Below are 10,098 nucleotides of genomic sequence, written 5' to 3' on the forward strand. Positions count from 1 at the left end.
TCCGTCTCTAACAGCTGGTGTTAGCAGAGGCTTGGCGCTGCGACCAACGAATGAATAACGCTGAACTTAAGGTGGGTCGGAAGATGTGGATTAAAGCAGGTGTGGCTTGTTATGACGAATTATTGTGAAGCTTTTCTAGAAAACGTCTGTCCCTCGTCTTTAAAGATGTCTAATTTACACCGAAAACAGGTCAGACTCTGAGCTTTTGTCACATTAGACCACCGAGCCTTTATTCAACAACGTAAGTGTGGCTTTACATTCTACTGCCTCTTTAAATATTTACAATATCTCGGGCTGCAGCTGACTCTGCTCCAGAGCTCTGAGTTTTGACCTGAAGGATAAACCCGTCAGATTAATATATGTGAAATCTGTGTGGTGATAATAATTGAAATATCTTAATTTGACCACTTTCTATGATTACTGAATGCTATTAATGTGATTAACAAATTAGACTCAATCTTTCTGCAGCAAACAACAAAGAAAGTGTTCCTTCAACAGAAGAAGAAACAATCTTTTGTAGAAGATAAAAATCACGAGGTGCTTCACAAGTTAAAAAAACTAAAAATAATAAGAACCTACCAAATAATAATAATAATAACACACCAAAGCCAGCCTGAAAAGGTGAGGTTTCAGCTGCTTTTTAAAGGAGACCAATGAGTCTACTGATCTCAGACTCAGTGGGAGAGAGGTCCAGAGTCCGGGGGCCACAGTAGCAAACAGCACTTCATAAAACACATAATTCTTCTCCTTTTTATTTCTAACCCAACTTTAAACCATCAGCTAGGGTTTGTTTTTGTTTAATCGTCTTCATCAGATTTTACTGTAAGTTCAGCGGAGCTCTTGTTCCCTCCGAAGGCGGCTGCAGCGCTCATGAATGGTAAGTACCACAGAGGTGGTCCCAGTGGGTGAAGTAGGGGGCGTAGTTGGAACTTTGCTGACTGTGGTGGGCCTGGTGGTGGGGGGCTCCCCCCAGAAAGGGAAGCAGTCTGTGTAGTGCCCAGGGCAGGTTGTAGCCACAATGATCCTCCACTGCCAGCCAGCTGTTGAGCAGGTGGAAGAGAGTCTCGCTGAGAGGGTGGCAGTCCAACGCCCAGGCACTGCTCAGAGCCAGCAGCAGGAGAGACAGCAGCTCAGCTGAGCTGGCGTCCTGCGCCGCCAGGGCGAAGGGGACGTGGTGCTGGTGGTGCATCTGGTGGACGTTGCGATACAACCAGGGGATCCTGAGGAGGAACACAAACACAATGACCGCCCGGCACAAAACTGTCATAGCCCATGTGTCCCTCAGGGACCACCGTCGTGCAGGTTTTAGGTGCTTCCCTGCTTAATCATGATTAAAACAAAGAAGTCATTGACAGGATTTAGTAGAATGTTTGGAGGTAATTCTGGTTAAATCAAGTGTGTTGTTGCAGAGGGGAAACCACAAATACTTCGCTAGGACATGATGACCCAACCCACCAGGTTAGCTGTCTCAGTTGTTACTGGGCGTACTGGTTTTAGTCTGACATAGTCAGTTTACAACACAGGTACAACACGGACAGCTGTGTTCTGCAGAAGTTCTCAGACCACTATGCAATTGTCAGACTGATCACTGAGGATGATCTGTACAGAGGACTCACACAGAACTTTGTGGACTCATTAATGCAGGGAAAACAACGGAGATAGTGGTGGACCTTTGAAGACGCCTGTCACAATCTGCCCCTGCCTTCCTGACTGTGTTCCTCTCCTGCCCTGATTAGCCCTTATTGTTCTCACCTGCCCCTTGTTAACCTGCCCATGTGTTCCTGATTTCCCTGTGTATTTATACCTCCCTCCTTGTGCCAGTCTTTGTCAGATCATTGTTGTTTGTCGAGTTGTTCTCGTTCCTGCCGTATACTGTCATTAAACCCATTTTTACTTTATCCGTGCCTGCATTCCTGCCTCCTGGAACTCTCCACCACACATGGTCCATCATCTCCACACCCTCGCAACATGACAGAATGATCTGACCAACCTGGACCTGTGGTGAGCTCTGCAACATCTGTTCTGGAGGACTATTTTTTTCTTTTTTCTCCATTTAGCAGAGTGAGATTCTGACTCAAGGGTTTTTGGCGCATCCTACCTGTTTCCGGGGTGGTTGAACCATTGAGGGGGTTTCGGCGCATCCTACTCGTTCCAGGGGTGGTCGAACCCCTTCTCCTCTCCTGCTTTCTGCCCCGTCTTGTTTTTTCCAATGGAAGCCGAGGATCCTGGAGTTTTGATGGAGGTAAAAACCCCTACGCACGCCAACATTCTCCGGGGTGGTAGGGCTGGTCTTCCTGCTCCATGTTCTGCTTCCCTTCACCTGAGCCTCCGCCTGTTGGATCCAGTCGAGTCACGGTGTGCACCTGATCAAGACTGTTGCCGAGTACCTGCTACCGCTCCTGGTTTCCTCGCGTCACTCCTGCTGTTTCGTCCCACTTCCTGGTCCACGCCTGCAGGGTCTATGCCTGCAGGTCCTTCATGCTGCAGTTCCTGCTGGGTCCTATGCCTGCTGCTGCAGTTCCTGCTGGGTCCCACGCCTGCTGCTGCAGTTTGCTTCCTGTCCAATCAAGTGCTTGTGTTCCAGTCAAGTGTTCGTGTTCCTGGTTAAGTGTTCGTGTTCCTGGTCAAGTGTTCGTGTTCCTGGTCAAGTGTTTGTGTCCGTGTCAAGTCTTCCCGGTCCTGTCCCAAGTCAAGTGTTCCCAGTCTCCTGTGTTGTGTGGCCTTGTGGGCGTCTGGTATCCGCCCCTTAAGGGGGGGGGGGGGGGGTACTGTCACAATCTGCCCCTGCCTTCCTGACTGTGTTCCTCTCCTGCCCTGATTAGCCCTTATTGTCCTCACCTGCCCCTTGTTAACCTGCCCATGTGTTCCTGATTTCCCTGTGTATTTATACCTCCCTCCTTGTGCCAGTCTTTGTCAGATCATTGCTGTTTGTCGTGTTGTTCTCGTTCTTGGCGTATCCTGTCATTAAACCCATTTTTACTTTATCCGTGCCTGCATTCCTGCCTCCTGGAACTCTCCACCACACAAGGTCCATCATCTCCACACCCTCGCAACATGACAACGCCAGCCTGCTGTTCCTTCACAGGTAAACATCCAGGGAACGGACATCAAGAGAGTGGAATCCTATAAATAACTGGGTGTTCACCTGGCCCTTCCTGCACCGTACTGGAAGGGCCAGAGCAGGCTCTACCTCCTGAGGAGATGCGGTCCTGTGGAGTGAAGGGGATACTCCTGAAGACCTTCTGTGACTCTGTGGTGGCATCAGCAATCCTGTATGGTGTGGTCTGTTGGAACAGCAGCGTCACAGAGAGAGAGGAAGAAGCTGGACAGGTTGATAAAGAAGTCCAGCTCTGTCCTGGGCTGTCCTCTGGACTCAGTACAAGAGGTGGGGGACAAGATGATCTAATGATCTTCTGACTGCTGCTGATTCAGGCCTTCTTACCGTCCTCATCCTGCTTGATCTGAGCGCAGCTTTTGATACCATTTCTCATTCAATTCTTCTTGACAGGCTCTCTTCTATTGGCACATCCCATCTCACACTTGACTGGTTCCTCTCCTATCCCTCAGGCTGCACACAATTCATACAACTCAAATCCTTCAGATCAGACCCCTCCCCAGTTGTCAAATGTGTGCCCCAGGGATCTGTCTTGGAGCGCCTTCTCTTCATTATCTACCTCCTTCCACTTGGTCATATCGTTCACAAACTTAACATTCATTTTCACTGCTATACCGATGACACCCAGCTTAACTTTTCCCTAAACCCCAGTCTCCACTTCTACCCCCCTCCCTCTCTTCCTGTCTAGCTGAAATTAAATCTAGGTTCACCACAAATTTTCTCAAACTTAACTGTGACAAAACAGAAATACTTTTAGTTGGCACCAAATCCACCTTATCCAAAGCTCCCAGTTTTTCCCTTACTGTTGATTCCTCCTCTGTTTCTCCTTCTCTGCAGGTTAAGAGTCTGGGTGTGATCCTTGACACCACTTTCATTTCAATCCCACATCAATAACATCACTTGGTCTGCCTACTTTCACCTGCACAATATCACCTTTGCCCACCACCCCCCACACCCACCCCCACCCCACTCTGCTTCCATACTTGTTCACAGCCTTGTCACCTCAAGAATCGATGACTGCAATTCACTCCTATTTGGTTTACCACAAAAGTCCCTCCATGAGCTCCAACTGGTCCAGAATTCTGCTGCACGCATCATTTCCAAAACTCCTGTGAGTCACCATGTTAGCCATGTCCTGCAACAGCTTCACTGGCTTCCTGTTAAACAACGCATAGATTTCAAAATCCTTCTCCTCACATTTAAAGCTATCCATAACCTTTCTCCCCCATACCTGTCTGACCTCATTCACATTATCTCTCCCATCCGTTCCCTCAGATCATCATCCTCTATCACTCTCTCTGTCCCACCTTTCTGTCTCAGCACTATGGAATTCTCTGGAATTCTCTCCCTCAAGCCATCCGTAACTCTGACTCGCTCTCCTCCTTTAAATCTAGACTCAAAACCCACCCGTTTCAGACTGCATTCTGCTAGTGTCACCTTTTCCATCTTCATAGATTTTATTATCTAGTGTGTATTTTTAGGCTTCTGTGTGAGTTTTTGCTGTTTTTAACTTAGTTTTACTGCTGTAAAGTGTCCTTGTGTGCCTTGAAAGGTGCTTTTAAATAAAATGCATTATTATTATTATTATTTAGAGGGTGCTGGACTGTGGGTCACACTACTGTAGGACGTCCTGTCTGCTCTGGAGAGCAGCTTCAGTGACAGACTGATCCATCCTCTCAGTGTGAATGAGTGATACTGCAGCTGTTAGACTCTATGGTCACTACTAACATGGAGCCCAAACATCTGTAACACTCCACATGTGCAATGTTACTACTATTGTTATTATGTGCAATAATTATCTTGATTATCTTAATTTAAAATTATACTCTGTGTGACATCTTTTGTGCCCTTCAGCTGCTGCAATAATGCAATTTCCCCACGAGGGACATATTAGGTAGGGTGACCATACGTCCTCTTTTCCCCGGACATAACCACTTTTCACTCTCTGTCCGGAGCGTCCGGCGGGGTTTCCACGGATCAAAATACCCGGTTTTTCATCCAGGAGCAAGGATCGAATTATGGGGGCTAGATGTCTTTGAGGGAAAGATCCAGTTTCTGCCTATAGTACAATATTTATGGACTCTCAGCGTAGCGGGATTCTGCCGAGCGGAGAGGACGCAGAGCGCTGATCGTTTGGGCGCCCGCTGCATCCGGCGCACGATACCTTCTCAAGGTGGCGCAACAAAACCTTATTATTAACCCTTGATCGTTCATATCTGTGTATATCATCTGGTAGTCTGTCTTTTAGTTGTTCCTGACATGCTCTGCTCATCGTGTGCTGCGGTGATTTCACCTCACTGACGCAGTATCGAAACACGCACTCTGCTTTGCGGTCAGGAGATCTGCTCAAAGTAACTGATGAAGTGAAAAAGTCTGTTGTTTTAGAGTCCTTTTGTTGGCAGAATCTGATATTAATTTTAGCTCCACCTGGGGAAAAAATGCATCCCAACGTGGTTTGTGTGGTTTTGCCAGAGACAGACAATAAATCGAAAATGTATCATTATAGAAATTTCTGACTCTCATCGAGATCGTTTTTCCCATGTCAATAAATATAAAAAAATGAAAAGATGTGTGAAGGTTGGCAACATTCATGTCCCTTTAAGAAGCTGTTCCACCTTGAGTCACGCAAAACTGTGACTCAACATAATGCATGTGACAGCCCCATCTAGTGGACAACTTTGTTTCTGCACATACCTGTAGTTATCGTCCATTTATTGTTAGCGGTTAAATCCTCAATGTATCGATATTGATTTCAGGCTGTATCGCCCAGCCCTAGTGTGACGTCATCGGTAGGCACAGATCTCCTGTCCTCTTTTTTTGAAAATGGAAATATGATCATCCTAATATTAGGGAACTCTTATTCCTAATTTAATGTCAACAAATCATGTCTGGAACGGAGTGTTCTGGATCTTTGAACCCTTTCTGCTCATATAATCTCTCATGCTTCTGCTTTAACTTTTTGTTTCTGAGGTTATTTTTGACTCTGAAACCTACAGAGACTCAGTTTCCAAGTACTTCCTGGCACTCATATTTTTTTCTTTTAACCCTTCGAGCACCATTCTTTCCAACAAGAGACTCGTTTGATTTTTAACCCAACATCTTGTCCCAAAGGTGGAATGGCTCCGGGCAGTAGTCACATCCTGGACTGGGCAATAGTAGTTATTCCATTGTAGCTGATTTTATAAAGAACTTTTTGATTGTCTGGAAATGCTGCAACACAGATGTCCCTCAATACGTGTCGGATTTCAGTGTCATGTTCTGTTTTATAACCCCAGAAGGAAGCACGTGCTCACCTGTGCAGGAGGTAGTGCCACAGAAAGAAGAGCATGTCAAACAACAGGAAACATGCCACAACCTCCACAAAGAGCTGCCAGCAGGAGGGGGCCCACTCCGGGAGCTCGGGGCTCCGCAGCAGCTGGAGCAGGGTGGCGGCGGGCAGCACAGCTGTCAGGTACCGGAACAACACCCTGCAGAAGCACTCAGACCACCGGCGGAGAGACGGCGGCGGACCCGAACCTGCGGCTATCCTCCACATGCGCACGCGCTCACAAACGCGCCCCAGCGCGTCCAGCGCAAAGAAAGGCGCGCACAGCAGGACGTGAGTCAGGAAGGCGCAGCACGCGGCCAGGTGAGGGGAGCGCAGCACCTCCTCCTGCCCGGCTCTCACCCACTCCCACAACTCCTGTAGGACGGGCGCTGCTGGATCTCCGCGATTCTCCATCCAGGCGGTCACATCTTCTGTCTCTGGGAGGTCCTCCTTCTGCAGCTGGACGTGTTGGGGGAACAGTACCCCACTCCGAGGAGGGGAGGGACCCCAGGCTCTGCGCTGCAGAGGTGAGGGAGTGAATCATCAGGTACCGTATGAACACGGAGCTGGAGGAAATCCTGGGGAATTCAGAGGACAGCTGTTCACGTGTGTGTGTGTGTGTGTGTGTGTGGGGGGGGGGGGGGCGCTAACATCTGGTAGTTCCTGTTATTCAGTCTGACAAATGAGGAATACATGACTTTCCTCTTTGTACACCAACATCTAGGTAAAGCAGGAAAAATGAGAATCCGCTGCAAAAGTCCAGCAGTGCCGTGCAGAGACCTTTGAAAGGGCGGATGATTAGTTTTAAAAGGGGGCACGAATAGCAAATTGTTAAAACAGATTCAGGACCCAACAAGTTTGAAGATTCAGATAGGGATAGGGTTCAAACCACACAATATAAACTAGGAGAATGCTTCATTTAGAGTCATTAACTGAAGGTAATGTTAGTTAATTAATAGTTTTTAATGCCGAGTAATATCTAGAGATGCTACAACCACATTTCTGTCCCTGATCCAAATCCAAGTTATTAGATTTTTGATTATCTTCCAACACAGAGTCCTGTTCTGATACCAGGTGATGATACGGAGTGGCCCTCCTGATCTGAATCTGAGCAGTGTTTTGTTAGTAAACTTATGTGCTCGTCATGGATTTACCATAACGAACACCATGCTCAAGTAGAAAGGTGTTCATGTGCTCTTAGCACCAGGATACCTTAGGCTACAGTTCGACAATCTACTTTACTGTATTGTCGTGTCATCTGATCTGCGGCCGCATGTCTTGAACACTCAGGTGAAGAGAGGGGCGGAGCTGTCTGCTGACCTCTACCTGGTGGTGAGTTAGCTTCAATGGTGGAGGAGGATGGTCAGACCTGACAGGCCTATGCTATTGAGGGTCTGCTGAGAACATCTGGTAGAGTCTCCTGCAGAAGGAGCTTTAGTTCCCACCTCCAACAGAATTTCAAACACATCCGCGGGGGAGGTCGGGGGCATTGAGTGAGTGGGCCAAGTTCCGTGCTTTCATTGTCTGTGTGGTCAACAGCTGTGGCCACGGGCTCATCGGTGCCTGTCGTGGTGGCAGCCTCCAAACCCAATGGTGGACACCGGCGGCTAGGTATGCTGAACCTGAAGAAATAGTCCTATCGGGTTTTTTTGGCCTGTGGGACTCCAAAGGCAGCTGATAAATCCCAACAGTCCAAGTGGAATGCAGCTCAAGTGGTTGCGGAGGGAAAAACCTGAGTGTGGGAAGAGTTTGGTGAGACCATGCAACAAGGGCTTCGAGCTGATTGTGGTCCACGATTCAGCGCCTCAGGAGGGGTAAATAGTGCGCTACCAACACTTTATGGTGGGAACAGTGTGCACATGACTTCAACTCAGGTCATAGTGGATCAGTGAGCAGAGTATAGGTGAAGACCTCCTCAATCCCACCGGCATGTCTTCCAGAAAGTAAGTGGAGTCTGTGGACTTTGGGTTGGGCTCTACAATCTGATGCTGAGAGTTGGTCAAAAAGCTGCTCTTGGCAAGGACCCTCGGGTGAAAAAGATACATCCTGGAGTTCATTAAGGCTCTGGACATTGTGGGGCTGTGTTGGTTGACATGGCTCTCTCTCGCATTGTGCACAGTACCGCATTTTCATCACTTTTCTCACGTCCCGCAAATTGAGACTCGTGTCCCGCATTATTGACAGTCTCCTCTAGTTTCAGTCTTGCGTAAACTGTGAGAAAGCTGCTGTCAATCGAAATGGGAGGTGAGACTTTACCGCAGGTCCGAAGCGCTTGGAGCGCACATCCGATCCACCAAAGCAGAAGCGTCACTCAGCACGGAGGAGGACAGGTGAGCACGGAGGAGAAAATGGTGCCAAAATAAACTCCTGGGCTAAATGTGTTCAGGGAGACTGACAGAGTGAGGAGTCTGATGTGATTCCAAGCAGAAAATCAGTCACATAAAACATGTTGGTCAGAAGCAGGTTTCCCAGTAATTAGACAGGTCCATTCTAACACAGACAGGTGCTGCGCTTGTTGTTTCAGATGCAAACAAGTGAAACTCTTTTAGAACACATGGAAGAAACCCTGAGAGAATTAAATGGAAGCCTTCATTAATTATTCTCAGAACTTTGAGGACAAGAGGAACTATTACTGGATTAGATGTGTTATTTTTTCAGAGATTCAAGTCAGTGAAGTTTTTTTCTCCACTAAATATCTACTATACAGGTGCTGGCCAGTAAATTAGAATATCATCAAAAGGTTGAAAATATTTCAGTAATTCCATTCAAAACGTGAAACTTGTACATTATATTCATGCAATGCACACAGACCAATGTATTTCCAATGTTCATTACATTTAAATTTGATATTCATAAGTGACAACTAATGAAAACTCCAAATTTGGTATCTCAAAAAATTAGAATATTCTGAAAAGGCTGAATATAGAAGACACCTGCTGCCACTCTAATCAGCTGATTTACTCAAAACACCTGCAAAGGCCTTTAAAAGGTCCCTCAGTCTTGTTTTGAAGGCACCACAATCATGGGGAAGACTTCTGACTTAACAGCTGTCCAAAAGACAATCATTGACACCTTGCACAAGGAGGGCAAGACACAAAAGGTGATTGCTAAAGAAGCTGGCTGTTCGCAGAGCTCTGTGTCCAAGCACATTAACAGACAGGCGAAGGGACGGAAAAAATGTGGTAGAAAAAAGTGTACAAGCTCTAGGGATAACCGCACCCTGCAGAGAATTGTGACGACAAACCCATTCAAAAATGTGGGGGAGATCCACAAAGAGTGGACTGCAGCTGGAGTCAGCGCTTCAAGAACCACCACGAGGAGACTCATGAAAGACATGGGATTCAGGTGTCGCATTCCGTGTGTCAAGCCACTCTTGAACAAGAAACAGCGCAAGAAGCGTCTCGCCTGGGCCAAGGACAAAAAGGACTGGACTGATGCTGAGTGGTCCAAAGTTATGTTTTCTGATGAAAGCAAGTTCTGCATTTCCTTTGGAAATCAAGGACCCAGAGTCTGGAGGAAGAGCGGAGAAGCACAGAATCCACGTTGCATGAGGTCCAGTGTAAAGTTTCCACCGTCAGTGATGGTGTGGGGTGCCATGTCATCTGCCGGTGTTGGCCCACTCTGTTTCCTGAGGTCCAGGGTCAATGCAGCCGTCTACCAGGAAGTTTTAGAGCAC

The 10,098-nt window shown here is 47.4% G+C and overlaps 1 protein-coding gene across 1 annotated transcript; it reads right to left on the reverse strand.

Moving 5' to 3' along the window:
- Positions 1–211: 211 nt before the first annotated feature.
- Positions 212–6,962, reverse strand: ch25hl3 (cholesterol 25-hydroxylase like 3). Its single transcript, XM_015971926.3, has 2 exons — positions 6,409–6,962; positions 212–1,220 (listed from the first exon to the last, which is right to left on the reverse strand). The coding sequence occupies exons 1-2, from the start codon at positions 6,834–6,836 to the stop codon at positions 869–871; spliced, it is 780 nt and encodes a 259-aa protein (XP_015827412.1). The 5' UTR covers positions 6,837–6,962; the 3' UTR covers positions 212–868.
- Between the last annotated feature and the right edge of the window lie 3,136 nt (positions 6,963–10,098).

This window comes from Nothobranchius furzeri, chromosome 17 (assembly GCF_043380555.1).
Source record: "Nothobranchius furzeri strain GRZ-AD chromosome 17, NfurGRZ-RIMD1, whole genome shotgun sequence".
Taxonomy (NCBI): domain Eukaryota; kingdom Metazoa; phylum Chordata; class Actinopteri; order Cyprinodontiformes; family Nothobranchiidae; genus Nothobranchius; species Nothobranchius furzeri.